At 44.5% G+C, this 25,990-nt stretch overlaps 2 protein-coding genes across 3 annotated transcripts in view; one reads left to right on the top strand and one right to left on the bottom strand.

Moving 5' to 3' along the window:
- The window catches only part of LOC149354180 (uncharacterized), a 320,413-nt gene extending 312,192 nt beyond the window's left edge, over window positions 1–8,221 (top strand). Inside the window, exon 5 of the mRNA XM_089583127.1 lies at window positions 8,027–8,221. Coding sequence (XP_089439253.1) covers window positions 8,027–8,168 — 142 coding nt within the window. The 3' untranslated portion in view covers window positions 8,169–8,221. The remainder of the gene's footprint in view (window positions 1–8,026) is intronic.
- LOC149354179 (uncharacterized) overlaps window positions 1–25,990 on the bottom strand; it is a 77,107-nt gene that overhangs the window by 36,640 nt on the left and 14,477 nt on the right. The window lies entirely within an intron of this gene.

Genomic DNA, 25,990 nt, shown 5'->3' with positions numbered 1-25,990 from the left:
CACTATCACAGGACATGGGCGCAATAAACACTTGTGAGAAAAGGCCTCTATTACACTTTTAAAGCTGAGAGCAACCCAGAAACTATTTACAGCTGAAGCATTTTCGCTGTCATAAAGTGCGAAAATGCTCCGCCTTTTTCACACTTCTTGATCATGACCTCAGCCAGAAAAGCAATTGCAAGACCTTCGACAAGGAACGGATCTAAAAACCGCGCGCGACCAAAAATACAGACTTGACCTCGATATGAACGAATACACTTGAGCCTGGCACGTCCCAGAGGCAAATAGCTCGCTAGACGCTTCAAACGTTACCCGCTTCAAAAACGGGCATAGAACAACGTTTCTGTATGCTAATAACAAAGCGAGCGCAGCTGCTTCCTTTACAATTTCACTCTGTCCATGTCAACACCCTCGCCGCTCAAGCAAGCGCAATCGCCGAAGAGCAAAAAATGGCAGTTCTATTATAGTCAACAGCAGTCACAATCGCCGGAGCGTTGCAAAACACTCAGAAGTAGCAACGAGGTTTCATTGGCGACGGATACGAGAGCACGAATGGCACAAACACACTGCACACAGGCACGAAACGTCCGCACAATACACCGACAACTGCTGCGTAGCGCACGCTGTATTAAAACAGTGGTGAACGAGCAGCGTGAATGCCCTTCAATGAACACTGGCGGTCTCGCGACGAACGAAATGCCCGTGCTATCGTTGCCGCCGAGCGGGTTCGAATTGCGCATAATCTCCGCCGCCGGTTTCACGTGCATTCGAATGAACCCTGAAGTGACAGGCGAGCAATGTGGGACGCGTGGGCAAGGGAGTGACACTCTCATAGAGCCAATGGGGACGTTTTTTTTCGAAGGCGATGGTGGCGGCACCTGGGAGAGGCGGTAAACGCATCAAAAATCCAATATGGCGGCGCGCGTTTAGGCGGCTGGTTGTGGCCGGTTGCTCGCGCTACAGTGCACTGTACTCGTGCGTTCCTGGTGCTGGCGGCCGCTAGCTCGATCCAAGCTTTGTAAATAGTGGTGATTAACTGATCCCGCGCTGCATTCACGCTTGATTTCCTAAGTACTTACGGAAACTTGGTCTGCCGCAAGTTTCTTTGGTACTGTGAGTGCCCAGCACACGGTCTGTTCACATTGGCGTGGCATATTTTTTCTTCTAACATGTATAAGGCATGGCAGCCTGTCTGTTTTGGGTGTCTTTTCCTTGTCGTCCATGATGTGAGCATTGTATATACTGGTTCGTTCTGTACTTGTTCCCGGACTCGACAGTAAATTTGGGCTGGTGCATATGGATAGACATAGCTGCATTCAAAAGTATTTTCTGTGGAATATGCCGTAGTCATAGCAATGTGCAGAATTCATGCACTTTCAATGTACTCATGCGAGGAGCCACGCCACCCTAGCGTGGCATCAAAATCAATCTGGAAATCTTGCTCTCAGGCCTCGTCAATCTTGTAGGCCATTGCAGAAACAAACAAATAGAGGCTAGTTTCTTTGCGGTTCGAGCTGTGATAAGGTCATAGAAAGCTGATATTTTTTATGGAAATCTCTTGGTGCTTGTCCCATGGCACTGCTACTGTCTAAAGGGATGCCAGAGTGAGCACAGGATGCCTTCATGGGAAAGAAAGGCAGGAAACGACAGTACTTTTCACTGATGGAAAAATCAACCTTTGAAAGCCAGAAATAATCTCTGGCAGTATAATGAGCAGTTTATGAATCCCATGAAAGCATGCGGAGTGTTTCGTTTAGATAATTTTCCAGCATTTTCTCGAAGTGGTGCTCTTTGTTTCTTCTGTAAAAGCACATATGGCCACCACTCTTATGAACCATTAAAAGAGAGCAGGAACTTGCGAGTATAATTTTAAGCAACTTCCAAATCTAAGAGCCCAGATCACTGAGGCACTTTTCGTCTGGTGAGAAGGAAAACAGCTGCCAAAATTGCTGCAGAGATTCCGAATTGAAATGTGCCAGCATCTGTGGGCCCGTTATGGCTAGGGATTCCAGTGTGGTTAAACCCATACACAAGAGTTCAGTGGGCCATGTCCCGTCAAGAATGATGCATCTGGGACAGCATTTCACAGTTGGACCTGTCTCTAGGTGTCACGAGGCAGCGTGGAAGACGCAGTCGTGTTAAAGCTCTCACTCGCGTTGTAGCTTAAGCTGCTGTTCATTGATTTTTTGTATAATCTTTTGTTTCTCAGCAGTGTGCCACATCACGTCCTACTCCTTTTCAGTGCGAACTGTGGCAAGAGCATCTCCACTTGCCAGCTTGCAAATTCAAGCTGTCAGGTTTTTCCCTGCACACAGTTATGCTTTAGGCAAATTTTACCATTCTACATGATTTCCCCTCATTCATTGAGATAGTCAGTAAGCATTAGGATGTGATAAATTATGAGGAGTAAAATATTGGTGTGGAATATTCTGTTTCATTGCTGCATTTTGAGGAAGCATGTTTGTATTGTAATTTTAACTACCTGTATTGATATCTGAACTACTCTAGATTATTCAGTTGTATTTGCTCTGAATTTTATTACTATTATCTGCTTCAAAATGAAAAATTTGATGTTGGCACGCACTTGGCAGAGAACATCAAATGCTGGGACGAAAGAAGAAAAGGGTAGCCACCTGTTATAAAAAGATTGACTTCATAAAAGGAGCTTTCTCAAACACGGGAAGCAAATCTCTTTTCAATGCAGCTTTTGCGGCTTCATTCATTTTTTTCTGTGAATTGATCATGTATACTGTCCATTATTATCGCCACTATGTTTCTCGCTTCGGCCGTAGGGAATTCAAAATGAGTAGCTTGCTGGACGTCCAGTTTTAATTTTTGTTGAATGCTTCAGCTCGCCTAGATAGCATATATAATTCAGGAATGCATTTAACGGCTACATTTTAGTCTTTTTGTCCGCAGATTTTTGTTATTCCGTCCACACCACAAGGAAACTCTACTATGTAAACCACGCGGAAAGATATTTGTTTGAGTGGGATTAGATTCTTCTTTTATGTGCAATGTGGATAGCAGCAATGCACTGCACTGGGAGCATTTCATCCAATGCAAGCAGATGCTGCTTTCAGTTGGCATCTAGATCACAAGGGCTTATTCAAGCTGCAACAGGAACAGCAGCATTGCTGAGAACTAGCTCTAATTTCATACGCAGCAAAGCACAAGGAAAGCAAATATTTATTTTAAAAATGCATTGTACAAAACAAATTTTATCTGCTTATGAATACACAATATACTCGCGAGATCACCAAAGACTCCCAGAAATTGTTGCACCCTTTTATCCTTTTGGAATGGGCGGAGTGTTCCAAAGCTAAATACAACGCTGAAATCGCGTATTCCGACTGAGATCGTCCCAAGTGAGCTGCTTGGTTTCAGAACTCGACGTTGCCCCTCACCCGCTTGGCTTTGCTAAGCATGTCATAGTACCGGCCGGCAATTCGAAAAGCCCTGCTATGTACAGCATGTGTACGAGAGCAGACGACGCAGCAGTCCCTTTGTCTACTTTTGGAGCCCACGTGACCAGGGTTGCTGCTTTTGAGAGTGACGTCATAACGCACCCCAGCGCTCGGAAAGCGAAACCGCTCAGTATAAGTAATGCGGTAATAAATTATTTATAGTGCATATATGAATCGTGCAGCATGTGTCATGTGTATGTGCCCTGGGGCAATGCAGTATTTGAAACAAAGACGCCAACCAAAAATTTGGTGTCCCCCCTATTTTAAAGGGATACTGAACCAAACTTTTGGAGCTGCTCTTTTTCATGTAACAAGAGCTTGTCTGCTAAAATTGATAAATATGACAAGCATTTTAGCGAAAAAGGTGGATGACATACTGTTTTTCACTATTGCCGTATTGTTGCACCTGGCGGCCGCCTGTGGAAGCTGCGACTAGACGTCATTACACCCGCGCGCCCACCGTTCCCGCAGAAGCACGATTGCCATCGCTACTCATGGCGTACACAGATATGTCAAAATGTTAATTGATGCTGTTTACATACCATAACCGTATGCACGCTTACGTCCGCTAAATGCAGCAACTTTTTCCGGACCTTACGCCATTTCTAACATTCTCACTTTTAAAACCGAAGCGCAACGATGTTCAGACTAGTGGCGCCATCTGGCGGTTAGGAGGAGAAGCATTGTTGTCAACAAACCGACACCCCGCTTAGCCTAAAGGAGGCAGAATCGTCACTCTAAATAAAAAATAAAGCAAATTTATTACTCGTAAGTTTTCTTATGGGCGACAGGAGACGAAGCGAAAGACCGGTGGCCCATTTATGGCCAGTGACCGCGCTGAAGAAGCCAGTAACAACGACGCAACCAGTCCGAAGCGAGGTTTCATTAGTTTCATGCATCGAAGGGCGCCGCCATACTTGTCGCCGCGGGAGGGTGCCATGACGTCACGCTCTTCACCTCGCGCTGACCGGGAGGGCTTGGCGCGCGCTCATGAAACATCGAAAATAAAACCATCCGCTGAAAAATATGCGCAGTGACGACTAGATTTCGGTGTAATCACATTCCGAGAATCTATTTTCAGCGTTTTTGTTCAATTTTCAGATTTTGCTTCAGTATCCCTTTAAGGTTTTGGGTTTAGCATATGGAGCTTTTGACCTCCTGTGTGCCAGCCACGGTGGAAGAATATACTAGGTGTCTGAACGACAGTGCATTTCCAGCAGGTGATGTTGACGACCGTCCGCTCGTGTTTTCTGGGAGCGTCGTGAGATGGCGCTAGCAGATTAGGGGGTCAGCGGGCGTGTGGGCGGCGTGTGTGCCGGCAACTGCATTTGGAGTGATCGCTGCGCTTGTTTTTGTGCCACGTGTCTTTCTTTGCCCATTATATTTTCCGTCATACACTCCTGTGTATTGTGTGATGGGTAAAAGCTGTTTCGTCCCTCCCTGTTGATGACAAGCGTAGCATATTTGTCTTTTCGGATGCTCCGCATCTTATGAAATGTTTGCGCAACCGTCTGCATTCCCAAAAGGTTCTAAACTTTCCTGGTGGCCGTGTCCAATGGACACACTATGATAAGCTTTTTGTTCAAGACCAAAAGCAGCCTGGACACTTGCGTGTTTGCCACAAGCTCACATATGCATACCCATATTAATCTGAGATGCGCGTAAAACTCGCTCCCAACTGTTCAGTTGAAGTGTGACCAGCGGGCTGGAGTTTTACTAGCAAAGAAAAAAAAAGTGGGACTGGAGAATGTTAAGGGCACAGTAGAATTCACCTTGTAATTTAACGATCTGTTTGACGCACTCAATCGCAATCATTCCAAAGAAGGCATCAGTGCAGGCAGCAAAGATCTCAGTTCTCGCCTCCTTCTTGTACTGGTTCAACAAGCGGGAGGGGGAAGTGGTGGTTGGAAGGATATCTCGCGATCATTTTCTGATAGAGCAGACTGTAGCAGGCTTGCGTGTCACAGTTTTGTCAGCTTTAGAACTGACAAGATATTTGCTCAAACAGTGTGGCTTCAAGTACGTACTGTCTGGAAAATTTAACCAGGATGTATTAGAGTGTTTTTTTTTTGACAATCCGCCAAGAAGGCGGTCAGAATGACCATCCCTTATTACCCACATTTCTTCAGCTATATAACATGCTTTCAGTGTATAGCCTGATCAAACCACCCAAGCTTGGGAACTGCGAGGTAGAGCAGCAAGCTCGGGAAACACATGTGCTTACGTTGGCTGATCTAAAGCTTGCGTTCCAAATGGACAGAAAACAAGAGACTCGTCTTCAGCAGCTAAAATGCAAACTGGATGGATTGGTTGCCGCGGAGGTTGAGTGCGATGAAGCGTTTGGTGAGGTATGCGCAGAGCCAGAGGCTGCTGACTGCATTGTGTATTACCTGGCTGGGTTTATGTGCAGAAAAATGTTGAAGGGCTGTTGAAGAAACTGAGGTCCATGCTCAGCCTGAAAGCATACTTGTGCAATGTAAGACAAGAGGTGGGCTCCTGCACCCAAATCTCAGGATTTTTTCTTTGCTGCAGATCGCTGAAAAAGAATTTCAGCAAAATGCCACACATATGAATGCGTATGAGGTAATAATTGAAGCAATGCTAGCAAAGCATACATTCTCGTTCCCATGTGTGGAGCATAAAGAAGATATGATGGCAAATTTGTTTCACTATTACATTGCTATGCGAATGACGCAGGTCTGCAAACAGACAAAAATTGACTCGAAAGTGAAAATGCAACATCTTAGGAATGCAAGAGCGGGGGCTAGTTGGTGCTTCATACTGATCAATTCGCGCTACAAGAGACATACACACGGAAACACAAACGGACGAAGCGCATGCGCTTCGTCCGTTTGTGTTTCCGTGTGTATGTCCCTTGTAGCGCGAATTGATCAGTACATCTTAGGAAGCCTTCAAGGCTTGTCTAGAATGCCAAACACCTTGAAAAGCACAGCAGTCCTGAATTTAGGTTTGGTTTGGTTTATGGGAGTTTAACGTCCCAAAGTGACTCAGGCTATGAGGGACGCCGTAGTGAAGGGCTCCGGAAATTTCGACCACCTGTGGTTCTTTAACGTGCACTGGCATCGCACAGTACACGGGCCTCTAGAATTTCGCCTTCATCGAAATTCGGCCGCCGATGTGATATTGTGCTGGCGACGTCTGCATGAATCTGAAAAATAAAATCCGTCTTAGCCGGTTGTTTTATGAGACATTTCGAGAGCACAGCCTTCAAACTTTACTTCGCATGCCTGTACGCTTGTGGCGGCAAAGCAGAGGTGGAGACAGTGCATTTCAGGAACACGCGGCAGCCCGCAGTTTGCGTTGGGCCACTATTTTCGCGCAGATATGGAATTGGAAAGCCAGCATCTACGTGAGCAATAATGCCCGACACAAAACCAAGCGGGAACCAACGATCACCTTCCGTTATCGGAAGCTAGCATATTTGACATGCGTGACTAGGATTTATTGACATCTTAATAGCGCGTATTTGAAAATTTCTTTTTAAGAATTCTGCATTCTGCACAAGCCAGATTGTTTTGCGTTTGTACAAGCTGAGCTCTAGTAAACACGCGGGCGATTCCACTGTGGTCGATATATTGGACGTTTACGAGTATCAAAGCACGCTTAGGTATGAATAGCAGTTCTAAGCTGAAATAATCATGAGCATATACCTAAGCTTGCTTCTAAAGGCTTGCCGGACGTTTAATATAGTATACAGACATACATCGGGCAATTTACTTGTCATTCTTACATGCGTGTGAATGTTTGTGGAGGTCCGCGCGCCGCATCGGGTGCTACAGTTCACCCCCCAACGATCCACGCCATCTGCCGAGAGAGGCGTAAACTACGAGCAAAAAAGTCGCCGGCGCGGCAGCCGTGTTCAGACACCTAGTCTCTTTCTTCCACCGTGGTGCCAGCGTCGGAAGCCGCAAAAGGAAATGCGGCAGTGTTGTGGGCTGGCCAAGCTTAACTGCCAAGGCTTGGAACCTGATAATTTCATTCTCTTAATGAGTACTGGTCTGACCCAGTGAAACCCTTTCGTTGTTTGTCTTGACTATTTTCATTCTCTCTTGAGCTCTGTGCACACTTCTTTTTGAGTGTGGTTCTTCCAGCACATCTTCAACAATGTTGCTTTTATCCTTTTTTTAGGATCTTTCAAATGTCCATGCACAAGGCCACTACAGGAGTGCGTAGGCTGCTGCGATAGTCGGTTGGGAGATGTTTAACAGTACCTTTTGCTGGGCTAGTTGGTGTGACATTGTGTTCAGGAAAGTAAAAACAGTGCTAAATTCTACACAAACCACACAGAAAGACAGACAGGACGGCACACAGAAAGACGGCAGCGTCCGTCCTGTCCGTCTTTCTGTGTGGTTTGTGTAGAATTTAGCGCTGTTTTTACTTTCCTGAACACAGTTGGGAGATGCCCTTATCTTTTTTCTCTCTTGCATGCATTCCTTTTTTTTGTGTGTGTGGTTTCTCTTAGTGGTTTATTAGTTGCATTTTACTTTTCTGAGCTTGCCCACTTTTGTTTTCTCTTTTCATGGCATCCAACCCTGCAGATGGCTGACACTAGGGGAAGGACTGCAGCAACCGACCTTGCATGACGCAGCATTCTCTGGTCCAAGGCACCTATCCATCGTTCCAGGCTACTGGCTCAACAACGTGCTCACAAGTCTGCACCTTGGCCTACAAGCAGAATGACAATATACCCATTGCTGCCAGAACTGCTGTGCCAAATAAAGTATTCCTACCAACGTGCCTTGTTGGTGATTAATGAAGCATATGAATAGGTTACTAACAACTTGGTTGGCCCTATAGAAAAATCATGTTACAAAACAGTCGGTTGAGACCATACCCAGCCTCCACATTGTTTCCTCAGCAGAGCCGCATATTGCCTTTCTGTTTATGCCCCTGCAGCAGAAAATGCTGCACAAAGTTAATGAGGAAAAGAAATTTCACTGGCAAGCTGCTCTGAGACTACTGCTAAATGGGTACTGAAGCCCAGTGAAAATGTAGATCAGGTAATGAATGTTTGTGGGTGCTGCACGTGTACTTTCAATGCATAGGAGGGACGAATTTCAACTTTTTTTACAGGTAGGTACACCTTTTCTGATAGCACCATCCCTTGATGTCGGATGCTTCTGCCTATACCTCCACCTCATTCAGCACTGACAGTGCTAGGAAAGCTCTTGCTGAATATTGTAATCTGGGTGCTTTTAACTGGATGGTCTTTGTAGGTATTTCAATAAGGCTAGGCAACCGTCCTAGCACTACTGGGGTTCCAACCCACTAGGTCTCTTCGATTTGGCTTGCACTGGCTGTACTAGTTCTGCAGCGGCACCAAGCAGTCACGTGAGCATGCAGCGCCAGTTCAACAAGTGCAGATACAGCCCGTACACTAGCGCGCACCAGCCACTGGCAAAACGAAGGCGCAAGTGCAGGCGCGCCATGCTGCACTACCTTCTGACCGAGTGCAAGGCAGCGAAGAACTCGTGCAGAACTAGGCCTGCACCTTGGCAAAACGAGGAGGAAAGTGCAGGGGGCGCGCGCGGCACCGGAAAAACGAGGACAACGGTGCTGCACCCCTTGAACTGGTGCAGCTGGTGCTGCCAAATCGAAGAGACCTACTGCAAATGAGGCAGATTCTGTAGCGCTTGGCTCTCGCTGGTAGTTAGTGAAATTGGTATCTCCCTAAACTGCACTCTGACAGAGCATAAAGAAAACTCTTCCATGTTAATTCATGCCATGCAACATGACATGGAAAACATCACGTGGCTAGTTCATCCATTGTTTTAAGGTTCAAGACATCTGCCAATTTCTATACGGTAGCTTCAGTCTCTTGCAAACTATATTTCTTTTGAAGGCACTTTTTGAGCAGGAATTGTTTTCATGCAGATGCTTTGGGTGCACAAACTGGGTAATGTTGGTCGTCACATGTTAATAAAAGGCCCTAAATGATTAGAATGATATTTGGTAAATTCGATTTACAGTCTTCTATTACCGTTTTTGACCTATCTTTCCTCAAACAGAACAGTGGCTGATTGAATTCGCATCACTTGTTAATGTCAGATTTAATTTTTTTTTTTGCTCTAGCCTTTCTCAGCTACTAAGGGCCATTATTGCCCGAGAGGTATGTACGGTGTGTACTGTACACACACGGAAATCGCTTCATTCAAATCTGCGGTATTTACGAAAAGGTACTTCGGTCCCGTCAAAATCTCGTGTTTCATTGCGACAAAACTGCCGGTAGTACACGCTTATTCAACGGCCGTACAGTTTACCTGTCCTGACCGATGATGAAGCATGGCAATGCAGCGTGCTGCACGCGGCCATCGTGCTTTCGACAGCCCCCGGACCGATAGCCTATGAAAGGCCATTACATGCACTATGCGCGCGTTGCTTGGTGTGGGTTGTGGTCTTTGCGGCTGCTTCACTGCAGTTCTTTTTTTTCCCCCTGAGCTCCTGTCACGACGTGGGGCCAGTTTATTTTAGAACATGCGAGGCCGATCGAGTGGCATCGCATGAGGCGCCGCTAATGCTGCCAGTGCTGATGAGCGGTCGCATAATGTGAATGAATTAAACCCTCTGGTCGGGCTCTCTTTATTTCGAACTCTGTGTCAAGAACTATTTTCGGTCCCCTTACCCTTAATTTCAAATCGGCATGATTTGAACAAATTTTCAGACCCTTAACAGTTTGAAGTATTAGACGTCGAGGTATGCCCGACCATTGGTGCTTGGTGTTGCAACGATATATATCCTTTTCGTGTCGCGCGCACAATGTGGCTCTAAACGTGATGGTCCTTGTCTTCATCTTCAAAAGTCTTGGCGCAAATCTCAAAAGTTTACTCGCAACAAACATAAATATAAGACTGCTCAAAGAGAGCACGCGGCTACAAAACCACTGTGCCGCACACACGTGTCCACTCTTGGCACCCTCAGTTCGAATAGAATTTGACCAAAAGTTTGAGCTAAGAAAGCGAGCACGAAACAACGAGAGTTCACCGTGAGTGCGTGTGTTTGAGGAAGGGTCGTGCACAATAGGTTTTGCCACTAAAAGCACTGATCGTGGTGCCTGCATGCGGTACAGCTAAACGGTGATATCGATACGAGATGGAAGCACGCGTTATATGTTGTTCCGCAGCTGGCGCTTCTATCATCACAATCAAAAGTGGAAGGATTGATTTTTTTTTCTGCAAAACAAACCTCGAGTAGAACCCCACTGTTACGTTCGCGGTTGCTGCGTTTTACCTCGTTTTTATGAGCCAGTCCAGCTGCCATAGATCGAAGCCCATGTATACGTAATTGAAACTCGATCGCCTGTATCTGTTACATAATGCAATTGTTGCATCATTTCCGCATCGCATGCCGCGGAAGTCGCCTCGCGGTGATAGTTTACACCGTTCCGGCATTTGTTCAATGCGTGTGCAATGTCAGTGCCGGCCGGGTAGAAAAAGCGAAACTATACACTCTATCGGTGCTTGTCCGCCGCTGTGTTAGGCAACTTCTGGCGGGAAGCCCCCATGCCAAAGCGAGCACGCTTACAGAATAGGTGATTTTTGGTGCGGCTGTTGGCACAGTTACATCGCCGCTGTGATGCCAGCGCGAACGACCCTAACGCGCGAAAACGAAACTATGCCGCGGCAGACGGCACAAGCAGCACTCTACGAGATGCGGTTGCACGCGTTGGCTCCGACGGTTTTGTTTTTGCCATCCGCTTTATTCTTGTCACCTGCACTTTAAGATACACAATTTCGAGATTCCAATAGGCGATGATCCTATGGGATTAATGTGGCCACCGCTATAACAGCGAAGAGGAGCACGCGTACCACAGCTTCGCACGCTCTAGGCTGCTCCTTCTTACCTGCTAAAACCCTTCCACAGACAGCTGCTCAGAAACGGAATCGACATTTGAGCTGTATATATAGTTGGCATAGCATCATGGAAAAAATAGCACACTCATCACTTGTGTTGTTTGGTTTTCTTTGCTCATGCAGAACGATCGTGAGAACCCACAGCCTTGCTAATTCCAGAGAAGAATATGGCGCACACGTCATAATAATAAAAAAAACTGCAGGCAACGGTGTACAATTTTTTTTTCACGCTAAACATTCATCTGCTACGTTTCCTGGCTGTTACTTTTTTTTTTATGGCCCTATGAAAAACTCTGCAGCAATGTGTTTTGTTGCATCGATGCTCTGGTGCATTTAACAACTATATGTGGACACTTGAGTGCACTCTCAACTCTCACTTTAGGTCGTACAGGCATATATGTAGCCCAAAAATTTAACTTCATATTGTCTCTCCCAGATGCACACAAATCACGTACATCACCACCTGGACAACATGACCATAAATGTCATGCATATTCAAGAATTCAAGAATGCTGATTTCATTGCTGCAGTTGAGGTTTTCGGCCAGAAGCAGGGGTAACGGGGCGAGCTGGCACAGGTTGATCACTGGCGAAATGTGTCGTAGTATGTGCACCGACATTTGCAGCTGAACTGGTTTTTACTGCAATGTGAAATTTGTAGTAGTCACTGAAGAAGAAAATAAGAAAAGCGTGTATAGCAGAAACAAAAAAAAATAAAATAAAATTAATTCAGCTGGTGAATGTGAGAGTTTTCAATTGCAAAGTATATATGCCAATCCTAATTTATCTTCGAGAAAGTACTCTACAAGCTATAATTAGTCCAAAAGTGATGGCCTACAGAGTGTTTCACTGAAGATGTGGCAATTTTTTAAATAGATTAAATACAGCTAAGATATTTATTTAACCCGCAGGCTTGTAAATTAATATATAATATTTAACTTTTTACCAGTTACAGTAATGCACCTCATTTATTGAGAGGTTGATTATAGCTGACCGTAATATCCGCATCACTTTTGAGATTTCTCAAATTGTGATTCTCATCGCGGCTGCAGTGCACCGAGTTTGGGGTGCCCAAATGGGCGAAACTGCATAGGCCAGGAGCACTCGCAGCCACGCCTACGAATGCATACCCAGCTCTTTCCTCGAGCAGTTCCCACTGCGGTCACTAAAGTGTATACACACTTTATTCCCTACTACTGTTTTTCAAGCTTAGCCAGTGTAAAAGCAGATCCCTTTAAGAGCTGTTAATTCCTTATAAAAGAACTAATCCCAGCTGGGACATACCATGCACAGAAAGATTACAGCAGAAGCCTTAAAATACCTGCAGGCTTTTGACTGGTATCAACTGAAAATGTAGACAGTTTAGTCTCACAAATCCCAACTGACCCCTGCTGAGATCACACACAACCCTGTGGTTTTCATAGCTGGTGACCACTCGAAATCTGCCATGCTTGTGAAGTTGACCTGCTATTGGTCCAGGGCAAACATTTGGCTTTTATTATGTCATTAACTAGAACTATTTGCAATGATATTTCAGGCACACCTCAGTTTTGATTACACAGTTTCACTTGGTTCCAGCTTGAACAGTGAAGCTGCTTTGCTAGAGAAGGTGTGGCATCATATATTAGCAAACAGCTATGATTCTTAATTTGAAACTGTGGCCAACAGATTTCTGGTTGAGACTGGGTGATATTAGTTCATATCAGCTGCAACTATGTCGAATTCTAAGTTTAGGATGTTCCCCTTGCACATATGTAAATCCAGATGGCAATTGCCCAGTGAAAGCAAATTATATTTCACCTGAACTATAGCTTATCAGCTACTGCCTTCATGACTGTAGAAAAAAAGGTTTAAAGCTCCTTCAAGTAAGTGCAATGTTAGTACAAGACAGACTTAATTTTCATTGAAAGGTATGATGGCATTTTCACCAAGCAGAGAGATACAGTAGGGATTAGAACTGCAATGTGGGATATGGGTCGTATGGTTACTTGGTCATCAGAAAGCTGAACTTTTCTTATTAAATAGAAGTAGAAATAATTTGCTTATTGTTAAGATGTCAGGTTGAAAGCTCTTGACTTTAGTTGGTATCAAAGCTGCTGAGGCAAGAAAATTGTGTAAAGCACACATTTTAACCCATTGAAGGCGAAGCATGGAAGAGCATACCATCAGATGAACCTGTGCTCAATGAAAAAATGATGCAGACAGTACAATAAGTGCCAACAGCCCCTCTAGAAGAATTTAAATGCCCAGACTGCAGTAGAAATCAATCATAATTCAATATGTTCAGAACAATGCTTGCAAAGTTTCAAATCAGGTTATTTACTGAGCAGAACAAATAAAATGCACTGCACTCATTCTGTCCACACATTTTTGAAAAGGCATGAATACCTGACACTGTAACAGACCTCTTTGCTATTTTTCTTCTATTCACACAATATTAAATTAAAGATTAAAACAGCCTGAGAATTGGGGCAAACTGTGCAATTACTCCTACCGGAAGCAAAAGAATCAAAACAAGCAAAAGCTACAAGAAACAATTATTACAGGCACAACAAATACAGATTAACTTTTTTTCTTTTTGAAATGTTACAGTGATCATATAGTGTGTCAATAATGAGAATGATATTTTGCAAGAAGTGTGCTATCAAGTAGAATTGCTATTCATGACATAGATTCTATTGTGCTGTGATAAAACATTTTCAGCCTCACCTTATTTATGTTCTTGCCCAAGATGCCATCTCGAAAAGGCACTTTCATTTAACTTGCACACACACACGCACATCTTTTTCACTGCCAGAAGACTGCACGTGGTAATGCAGCAAAACACTGAAGAATAATACAGCAGCTTCAGCTGGCCCTTTAGGCTGTGCACAGATGGTACAGTAAAGAGCTCTTTGTGTGATCCACCAAAGTTGTCAGGCACATATATGCCAGTGTGCTGCCTTCCTGTACCTAGCTAAATTTTGTGGTTCCGCAACTTTCGAAGGGAAGTGGATTTTATTGAAAAGTTTCATATCTAAAGATGGTGATGAGTAATGCCTGTTTGTAAAAAATGGTGATGTCTGTTTGTAAAAAAAAGACTATGGAAAGACCTAGAAACAGGAAAATGCAAACACTTGGTGACATAAGACAGCTATTCAAAACACATTTCAAACATTCTTCGAGCTATATTGCCCACATGGCAAACATCAAGGAGTTGAAACAAATATTGTAATACCTCATATCTGATTTCTAATATTGTTGTTTTTTTCATGGATACTAGAGCCAAGGATTTCACATTAAAGAGCAACCACAGAATCTTCCGTAATGTGACACAAACATACCATAATAAGCTACCACTATAGTATAAGAGAATATGCTAGGATATTTGATTCAGTTCACATATTCTATTGAACTACAGCTGCAGGAGAGAGAACCACGATTAAGTAACATACCACTCTATTTGTTAGCCTTTGAAATATTCCTGAAAAAGATCATTTTTTTTGCGTTAACTGAAATTCCATTGTCAGAAAACAATTTAAGCATATGATTTATGTTTTCCTGTAATAATGCATTGCTGTCTCAAAGTGTACTTGATCTGTGGGCAAAACTGTGCTGTCCATGCACTGGAAGACCAAGCACCTGAAGTCATCGAGCTGAAACCATTAGTGATCAAATTTTTTTAAAGAGTATGGAAGATGAAATAGAATACAGCGGTTTACCAGCCTCTATATATTGGCAGTTCACCACCAGGCTCAGTTTGGTTATTTAATTTAATAATGAACGACTATACAAAAAATTCTCAAGGATAGCGAAAAAGGGAGCTCAAAAGCCAAGCAGGTACAGTTTGCTTGGTAAAATCCTATGTTTCATCAAATCAAAGATTTTCTGAACACTGAGAAAAAAAGCACAGTTAAACAATTTGTCAAATGATGAATACAGCTCAGCTGCAAATTTGTCAAGAATTAATGCAATGCCCCTTCTTGTAATATCACCTTCCTGATGATTAAAAAAAAAACAGAGAATGTTAAAAAATTTTGTCATGCATTGAAATAGGAATTTTTCTAGTATTTGATATGGAGTCAATAACAGGTAAATTGATCAGTAGTTCTCAATGCATTTTGTGCCTTCCCTTTAATAGTGGCCTTAAAGCTTATCAAATCATATGGCAGAATTTTCCTGAAACCGTTCAGTCAAAAAGAACAGAATGTTTGCAAGAGCATGGTAGCAATGAAGTGGGCTTATTTCACCTAAAAGTGCACTAACCTGGCCAGATCGCCCTTCGAGAGCCTCAGAATGTATGTTAAAGCAGGTGAAAGTTTCTGCTAGTGTGCAAGTGGTGTCATGTTGAGTTATTGCCATTCTTGTTGCAAGCCTAAGATATTGATTGAAATTATCAGCTTTTTATGATGGATTATTCAGCAAACCATCAGTGCATTGAGAGACCTTATCTCTTTTGTGAAGAGGGTTAATCTGCGACTCCTTTGTAGAGTTTTTTGTTTAATTAATAATAACAGTAACAATGATGATAATGCTTTGTATGCATTAAAACAATTCTATGTCTAAGAAATGCTTCTAAAATACTTCAGATGCAACTGCAGCACAAGCACTCACATTCGCATTAAGGCACAAAATAACAACATGAGAGGATCTCCTTTGCAGCCTTCCTGTTCCTGACAAACCTCTCACCACCCCCCAACTTCGTTTTCTTCAGTGAATCCTACCGTCTCAGAGCTTCCCCTGCATGCCCCATTTGCTATGATCCCTATGCTAATCTGGAACGTTCCCTCTTTTCCTGCCCCATCATCATCATCATCAGCCTGACTACACCCAGTGCAGGGCAGAGGCCTCTCCCATGTCTCTCCAATTGACCCTGTCCTTTGCCAATTGCGGCTACCGTATCCCCACAAACTTCTTTATCTCATCCGCCCACCTAACTTTCTGCCGCCCCCTGCTATCTATTTGCCTTCTCTTGGAATCCACTCCGTTACCCTCAAGGACCAGTGCTTATCTTGCCTTCGCATTACATGTCCTGCCCAAGCCCACTTCTTCCTCTTGGTTGCGACCAGGATGTCATTAACCCACGTTTGTTCCCTCACCCACTCCGCCCGCTTCAGATCTCTTAACGTCACACCTACCATTTTTCTTTCCATAGCTCGCTGCGCTGTCCTTAACTTAAGCTGAACCCCATTGTCTTTCAATTACAGCATTACCCATAGCATCAGACAAGCTGATATGGACCAGATGGCTTTGGTGACGCTGGCACAAGATATCCACAGCGCTTCATGTTGCATCATAATAAATCTGTTTCTCTCTCTCTCTCAGACACACATGCGGCTGCTGCAGCATCCATGCATGCGTGTGTTCCTTAATTTGAGTGTGGGTGTTTGCACTGCAGTTACATCTGAAGTGTCAAACAAACTTGCCTGAAAGCTCGTTTTCCTCTTAATATATTTTGTTTACTGGTGATTATGTTGGAGTACCTGTCTATTCTTTAGCTTGGTGGGTGCCATATATCAACTTTCTTCTGTTTGAGTAAATTAAATGGATGATTTGTTGCTTCACCCCACGTCTTTAAATAATGCTGCTCATTCACCTACTTCTTTTTTGTATCGTATATAGGACAGCTGACCACTTGCTTTTGTTCTGCTGTTCAATATGTTGTAATGAGTATGTGTGTGCAGTTAGTCATATTGATTTTATTGGCGCAAAAGCAACTGAGGCTATGATGTGCCAAACACAAGGTTAGAGTTTTTGTTAAAGGTGAAGCTTTTTATACTCAGAGTTTGTTTAAAATGCTGGCTTCCTTGAGAAACCTAAAAATACATGAGAAGTCAAGCAGTGCTCGATCACCTAAAAGTAACATGGGGTGTAATGGGATGCTTTCCCTGTAAAATGTTGTGAAATATTTCTTTCTTAGTTCTTCTAGTTTTATACATGAAATTAAAATGTGGTTCACTGTGAGTTCAGCACCACACATTTCACAGAGAGGTTTGTCTTGCTTGGCTAGCAGAAAGTTGTGCGTGAGGTGGGTGTGTCCAATGCGGAGCCAACATAAAATAACTTCGGTAAAACGTTCTTGATGCCTACATGATTGCCATTCTCCTAAAATGGGCTTCACAGAATGTAATTTGTTGTTTACATGCTCTTCCCATGCAGCCTGCCACTGATTTCCGAGTTTACTGTAGATAAAATTCAATCAATCCCTGTGCGCTCGCTATGTTCACTTGTTTTATTTGGCCATTCCGGGCTTGTGCAGTGCATACATCTGCTTTTTCATTACCCACAATTCCAACATGGCTAGGAACCCAGCAGAATTTAATGTTATGTTTTTGTTTGGTGATTTTAACTATGTTATGTATGATGTTTCCTATTATGGGTTCAGCAGCATTTCTGGAGTGCAGTGCTTTGAGCATAATCGGGGAATTGGTGTAAACGATGCTTTTTTGATGTTCTCTCTTACTATTTTTTCTACAGCTACGAAGATGGCACAACACTCAGCAGTAAAAACCGATGCACATTCTGGTAGTTGCATTATCTGTTTATTTTTTTCTTGGATTACTGCACTTCCAACATGACTTGCTGTTTTTGAGCCATCGGTATAAAATTCAATGTAGGTGTCATACTTTTACTTAAGAAAAACCAGCCAAAAAGACGGGGACAAAGGAAAGACAAGGCACACACAACGATTGGATTCCTGTAATATTCCTGTGATAAGTACTCATTTGGCATTTGCTTTTCTTGCAGTGTAAACAATTCCTGTAATATGTACTCATTTGGCATTTGCTTTTTGTCTAAATGTGTCATTGTGAAGTCACATAGTGAAGGCAGGCTGTACCATGGTGGCAAATATTCATTCCTTTGTGCAATATTCGGTAGGGCATCTTCTAGTACTGCTAACTCTTTGCATTTATCTTCAAAGTGCAGTAGTAGTGGCCTGATAGAATGTGGTTTGTTGATAAATAACCTTTTAGATGGGCACTTAGTGACAATTGGATGGCAGAGATGTTTCGGAAGAGAACAAATTTTTAAGACGTATGTGCATGTAAGTGCGATTCTTCGGTCCTTAAGAGCAGGCTCATTAGATTCAACGTAAAGGCTGGCTACTGGTGATATTCTGTATGCTCCAGATGATAGGCACAGACCAAGATTATGAATGGGGTCTAATCTTTTTAAGTAGGATGCTCTTGCCGAACCATATACTATGCACCCGTAGTCCAGCTTGGAGCGCACCAGAGAGCGATATATTTGTAAAAGGCTTGCTCTATCGGACCCCCACCGTTTCCGTGAGAGCACTTTTAAGATATTGAGGGCTTGAGAAGCTTTCTTTTTAAGGTTGTTAATGTGTGATAGAAATGTGAATTTCTTGTCAAAGTTTCAGCTAAAAATTTGTGTTCTGGTTTAATTGGTAGCGCAGTGTGATTCAGGTATAGTATGTGTGTGCAGTTTATGACCAAGTAGAATGAGCCCATGCTTGTCTATGGTTTGGTTTTATGCGGTTTATCGTACGTCACAAAGTGACTCAGGCTATGAGGGACGCCGTAGTGGCGGGCTGTGGATAATTTCGACCACCCGATGTTCTTTAACGTGCACCGACATCGCACAGTACAAAAGGCCTCTAGCATTACGCCTTCATTGAAATGAGGCAAACAAGACTGGGATCAGGCCCGCATCTTTCAGGTCAGCAGCTGAGCACCACAACTACTAAGCCACCATGGCGGCTTGCCCATGCTTTTCATTCAGTGTTTCAGTATATACACTGCATTCATCACCTTTTGGGTCACCTTGTCAAGCCACTGACAGCAGTAGCTTTTTGTGGCTGCTCCCTCTTTGCACGAAAAGAAAATTCAATTAGAATTTGAAGAAATTATGCATTAAAATATTTTGTTCCATCACCTTACTTATTCACTCTCAAGGCTCAAGGGCATTATTTAGAAAAATGGGTGAACAGAACAAATTATTAACAGAACAAATCAGCTGCAGCTTTCTTGAAGGCGATGTTATAGACGATCGCAGTGACAAAGGCAAAAGAGTGGTTCCAGTCGCTACTGGTGTGTGGAAAAAATGAACATATGACATGCGAGAACACAGACTTTAAACATGTGGTCATTAATTACGTGATGAAATATAGGGCTCATTGTAGTGCTCGTGAAAAGCTGAACATCAGTGCACCGGAGTAAAGAAATAGAAGTTGTAAAACAGAAAACAAGACTGTCTGTAGTGTTGAAACTGAATGGTAAAAAGAAAGAAAAATTTATAGTAAAGCAAAATAAATATCAACATTGTCGTGACAAATTTGGCGTCAAAAAAAGGGCATTTGAAATGTTAAAAACATCTTGCCATCCTAATATCACTCCCAAATTTTAACAAGAATTGCAGACAGTTTTAGAATGAGTGGTAAAATAACTATTTTGATTCAAATTTAATACCCGCCTTTGCTGCTCTGCCAATGCCAAAATTGTTAAAAATTTTTCTCGAAACATGTAATACTTAGAAGCACAATTTGAAACACTTTTTGTATAACGTGTCCATACCTCTGGATTGTAAAGTTGAGATTTCGGGGCATGGTCAAAGGTGTTTACCACTCATATTAGTAAGACAGCAAGAGCTGAATTACAGCTGTCCAACATTAAAATGATCATTAAACTGCAAGATCAAATAGCCCCAGTTGAAGGACTCATTGTGCTTCTGCAAGTTCCAGTGGTTCTTGCTAAGCTGGTCCCAACAATACATGACCCCAGCTCTTTGAACAGCACTTCAACAAACCTTGTTAGCAGAAGCACGAAGTTGGCAGTGCACAAAGTGCCATGAAATTGCGGCCGACCAGGCTCACGTCGAGGACCTCATTTCAACAGCAACTAACATACACAAATATCTACACAGTAGCAAGATTTATTACAACGAAAAAAAGGTTTTCCTTGCTGCTAACCAATACGAAGTCACCGATATTGACTCTCTTTGTGACACTTACGGCCAAGTGAAATGTGCCTTGTGAATTACTTCTGCTTATATGCATTGCTTACAAGGTGAGTTATGATTGAGAAAGTTGGCTTAGAATTGAGGAAAGCATATCAGTTTGAGTAGTTCAAGAACACAAACAAGGAATGAAAACATGGGAAATGAGTTGCAACCAATCAATTTATTTCGTGGCTGAAGCTCTGTACACAGGAAGAAATGAATCATTATTAGTATGGCTTCAATGCAAAGCAATACTGCAATTAAATAAGAAATTCAAGACAAGCCAGTTATGAAAGTTGTTCATGTGCCATCATGTCTATGCTATTATAACCGGTACCTTAATCTCTTAAAAGACGTTCATTCTCATAGGTAAATGAATGTGCCTTAAAAGGGGGGTATACTCCATTGCCATGCCATCTAGCATGACCTACTGACAGATTTCCCACAGAACACCACTGCAGTACACCAATTGTCTGGAATGTCTTTTCTGCCACCCATGCTTTCTAACACAAAAAGTGTGTGGATTCAGGCAAGACAGCTTGAGAGAAGTGGTACAAAACAATTAAGGATTCCGAACTAGCTGGCCACCTTTTTGACGTTAATTGTGGAATATATTGTGGGCTTAGGGCACAACTGCTGTTAGCTTCAGTGCATAGGGCACACTTTGTCGTGAAGTTTCCATTTTGCCTTAATAGTAGAATGAAACTTTGGTCACTGACCATGTCGAACACGTTGATTGACATTTCAGAACCCCAACAGGTTGCTCATTCAAAATGAAGGACCAGTCATGAAAAAGCAGCATGGTGAAGGTTTCCCTTTGTTCTGATGACTGTCTTCAGCATCATCTATATTATAGAGGATTCCAGGTGCAGCCACACTTACAAATTTATTTCAATGGCAAAGATTTCCACATTCTCCCAAGCAATTTCACGCCCTGATTGTGCATGTTCTGCCACAGCAGCTGTTCGATTCCAGCCGACATCACTGCGATGCTCTTTCAGCCGCCTGGGTATGTTTCTAGCTGTCTCCCCCGATGTAGACCGAATTAAACGTCGCAAGGTAAACGATTCCAGGGAACTTCGAGCGAGGCAGAGCATCTTCAACATTTGCAAAATCCCCGCGCAATTCACTAGTTAGCACGTGGGCAATATTCACCTGGTGCGTTTTGAAAACTCCTGCCCTTCGTCTAGAATGTACACGGTCGTCCACTCTTAGTACGAACACGCTAGTGCATGGCCTCACTCTGGAGAGCCACTGCGCAGGACACGGCCGCGCATCGAAGCGAAGTGGTAGATGACGTGAAGCACCACGTCCAGGTCCAACTTCTCCTGCGCCACTTGGCTGCGATGAGCGGCCGTGCCGGACGCAGTGGCCCTCCAGAGTGGGGCCACGCACTCGCGTGTTAAGGGTGGACGACCTTGTACATACGGAACCACTGCTCGCTTCAAATGACGAATGCCTCGGGGACTGCAAAACCACCGTGCCTGGATCGTATTTATGACCCTGGCCCCACGTTGCAATGAATTCACATTATAAACTTGCATATCCTCTGCACAAATCAGGTTGAATGCTCGAAACGAATGGGCGCACATATTCATGTCGATTAATTATAACAAGATTTTCCGGAGAAAGCTGGAGCGTCTTCGAAGGCACTGCACAAGCGCGAGCACCCAAACAACGCAAGCACACAAGAGTCCTTTCACAACGAATGAAGCGATCAAAACGCGTCACGCAAAAGCCAAGGTCACATATACATGGTGAGAATGATGCAGAATGCCTGCATGACCACTGGAAACTTTACCACACCGCCTAAAATCGAAGCGCGACACCGAAATCACACGCCCAGGCGTTGACAGAGGCCCATCAAACAAGCCAACGATGCAAAAACGGCGGCCCAAATGCCTCTGACAACAATAAATGAAGCCAAGGCAATCCATGGGTGAAAATAACGCTTTGGTAGGGTGGCTAGACTGGGAAGGTGTGAAAACGGGAGCTACTAGGGAGAGCAACGGGCCAGTCGTCCCCCTTTCTGTCCACTTCACTCCGTCCCTAGCAGCATCCAGCTCTGTCCGTCCCTAGGATTCCCCGTCCCTAGGAACATTTGTTTGTGTTGTTTGTTTAAATAAAGATTCTTGATACGACTGCAGTACAAAACTTATGCATTTTATAAAAACTTATGCATTTTATAATCACGTTTTTTTTATGTTCTTGTTTCTATATGAAATGAATTTGTTGGCGCGTTGGTATTACTTGTATCCGATCACGTGACTACTTCGATTTCGCAGGCGCAGATTTCAACCGGTCACGCTGTCATCGGTGGTGTGCTGTGCGGGCCCTAAACGTTGTTCAGCGTGCCTGCTCAACGGTCCCTGAGCGTGCCTGCTCTTTTAGTTTTCTACCTGTTGCGTTAATTGGTGTACTGTAGAGTAATTTTATTGTCTTGTTTTGGCGTCGTTGTATCGTTACTCGAAGCTACTAACCTCACCTCGGCTACGTTAGGACAGTGGGTTAGGACATCGCCGTTAATTGCGTTTGCGGGGCTCGGGGATTTTTTTCTAGCTGTTGCGCTAATTGCACTTGGTGCATATTCTCCGTTGCTCTATTCTCGCGAGTTTGCGCAGTTGCACGTGCTTTGTTTTAAGTTGTTGTTTGAAGTTTGTTTTCAGTGCTGTGATCATTGTCCTTGCCACCCTCGTGGCCTGATTGGAATGGAAGAACCAAGTACACCACCTGCTGAGCCACCAGCACGAGATAAGTATCGGTGCCCCGTGTGCTAAGCTGAATTCACTTTTCAGCAATCCCAGAGGAGGCATGTGCGAAATCACGCTGTCATCGGTTTATCTAGAGCGAGCTCATTAGCTCGTGAGAAAACTTATGCATGTGACCTCTGTCCTAATGCTTTTCTCTACTGTCGTGAATTGTTGCTGCACCACGAGCAGGAGCATGGGTTCGTGGCGAGACACAGCACTCTGCAGTTCTCTTCCAGTGCAGGTGAGAAAGATGCACGTGTTCTTGGTCTCTTTTTTTTTTTTTAACAAACACGTACGGAGGAATCTATGTTAGCTTGTGTACAAACGAGCAGGTTTATCTAGAGCGCTCGCGCTGTGTTCTGCAGAGCCCCCCCCCCCCCCCCCAGAAAAAAAAAATTAAGGATGTAGTGGTTTTTGTGCCAAAAATGTTGTCCAGCTCCCTAGGAATGACTATAGAATGAGCGTTGGGTCTCCAGAGCACAGCTCTCTAGACGTCCGCTCACCTCTGTACATATGTGCGCATTACGAGCAGGTGAGCAGTATGCAAAGCAAATGGTGGGCTTAAACACGTGGTTTACTCAAAAGGCGGTATTTGTATGTGCAGGTGCCATCGCTGAATTTGCCAACGAGCAACAGAAGCATGGGAGGAATCGTTATCCACTTAATGGTTTTTCAGGCTTCCATGCATCTCCTTACCTGTTAGGAGAAGGTAAGTGACGCCAACCAAGTAAAATACAGGAAAAACACGACGTTTCGGGACCGGCTCGGCCCCTTCTTCACGGTGTGACTACGGGCGAGCGCAGCTTGGCTTTTTAAGCCCCTGTGTGGAGGACCTGCGGGTCAATGGCCGCAGCCCATGGACGTAGGATGAGGGGAGAGTCCCCAGGGAACGATTAACATTCTCTCGTGTTTGCTGTATGTGCCACGACTCGAGTAGAAGCCTCCTGCGTGGGTTAGCTTCCGTTTCCAATACAATGGTGCTGTCGAAGTCAATTGGGTGGTCACACCCTTCACAGTGTTCGGCCACGGCGCTGCGTTGACGATTCATGTGACGGACGTCCGCTTTGTGTTGGTTCATCCTTTCCGCGAAGTTCTTCGTTTCCCCTATGTACGACGCCGGGCAGACGGAACACGGAATTTTGTACACGATGCCCTGGGCCTTTTCTCTGGGCTGCCGGTTTTTTGGGCGGGGGAGAAGGCGACCGATAGTGCTGGTCGGTTTGTGCGTTGTCAGCACCCCTTCTTTTCCGAGAATGCGACCGAGCGTCTCGCTCACGCCTCTCACGTAGGGGATGCAAACACGTTTCCGCTTCTGGCATGCGTCTGAGGAAATAATAGACCGGATTTTGTTTTGCCTTTCTTGCTTCCTGATAATGCGCCGGATGAATGAGCTTGGGTAGCCGTTCTTTTGGAGGTCCGAAATGACTCGGTTCTTCTCCTTCCTTTTATCTTCACTTGAGGAACATATGGAGTCGGCTCTCTTCAGTAATGACGTCACGACAGATGCTTTGTGCGGGATGGGATGGTTCGAATCGAAATGTAGGTACCGTCCTGTGTGGGTTGGCTTCCTGTGCACCGAGGACTGCAGGCCTTTGTCGTGCCTTGTAAGTAGGACATCCAGAAAAGGCAGGCTGCCCTGCTGTTCATGTTCAACAGTAAATTGTATGGCCGGTTCAACTGAATTTAGATGACTCTGGAGGTGTTCTATCTCTGAGGTTTTCACCACACAAAAGCAGTCGTCTACATAACGGAGGAATAACTTTGGCTTGGGATTAAAGGAGGAGAGGGCCCGGCTTTCGACGTCTTCCATGGTTAGGTTAGCCACTGTGACTGAAATTGATGCCCCCATAGCAGTTCCGGTTGTTTGCTTGAAAAATTCTCCGTTGTAGGTGAAAAAGGTACTGCGCAGACAGAGGTCGAGAAGGCGACATACCTCATCGACGTTGAGTGGAGTTCTCTCGTGCAGCGTTTGGTCGTTTTCGAGTGCGCGGCGAGCGACGGACACAGCAAGGGGAACCGGTACGCAGGTAAATAGCGACACCACGTCAAATGAGACTAGGCTTTCGTCTTCCTCCACGGTAAGGTTCGAGACAAGTTGGACGAAATGCCGCGAATTCTGTACATGCGTGGGTGTTCTGCCGGCGAGCGGCGCCAGTACCTTGTGCAGGTAGTCAGAGAGACGTCGCAGAGGAGACAGGGTGAAGTCTACAATTGGCCGAAGGGGGACGCCAGGTTTGTGAGTTTTAGGTAGCCCGTAAAAACCTGGAGCTGAGCCGTTTCTGGAGATGAGGCGGATGTAAAGCCATTTGAAATGGATGTCCTACTGGATGTCCTACTTACAAGGCACGACAAAGGCCTGCAGTCCTCGGTGCACAGGAAGCCAACCCACACAGGACGGTACCTACATTTCGATTCGAACCATCCCATCCCGCACAAAGCATCTGTCGTGACGTCATTACTGAAGAGAGCCGACTCCATATGTTCCTCAAGTGAAGATAAAAGGAAGGAGAAGAACCGAGTCATTTCGGACCTCCAAAAGAACGGCTACCCAAGCTCATTCATCCGGCGCATTATCAGGAAGCAAGAAAGGCAAAACAAAATCCGGTCTATTATTTCCTCAGACGCATGCCAGAAGCGGAAACGTGTTTGCATCCCCTACGTGAGAGGCGTGAGCGAGACGCTCGGTCGCATTCTCGGAAAAGAAGGGGTGCTGACAACGCACAAACCGACCAGCACTATCGGTCGCCTTCTCCCCCGCCCAAAAAACCGGCAGCCCAGAGAAAAGGCCCAGGGCATCGTGTACAAAATTCCGTGTTCCGTCTGCCCGGCGTCGTACATAGGGGAAACGAAGAACTTCGCGGAAAGGATGAACCAACACAAAGCGGACGTCCGTCACATGAATCGTCAACGCAGCGCCGTGGCCGAACACTGTGAAGGGTGTGACCACCCAATTGACTTCGACAGCA

The sequence above is a fragment of the Amblyomma mixtum genome, chromosome 3, assembly GCF_055824585.1.
Source record: "Amblyomma mixtum isolate Tamu chromosome 3, ASM5582458v1, whole genome shotgun sequence".
Taxonomy (NCBI): Eukaryota; Metazoa; Arthropoda; class Arachnida; order Ixodida; family Ixodidae; genus Amblyomma; species Amblyomma mixtum.
Note: the sequence above shows the minus strand (reverse complement) of the source record. Positions and strands in the feature narration are given on the sequence as shown.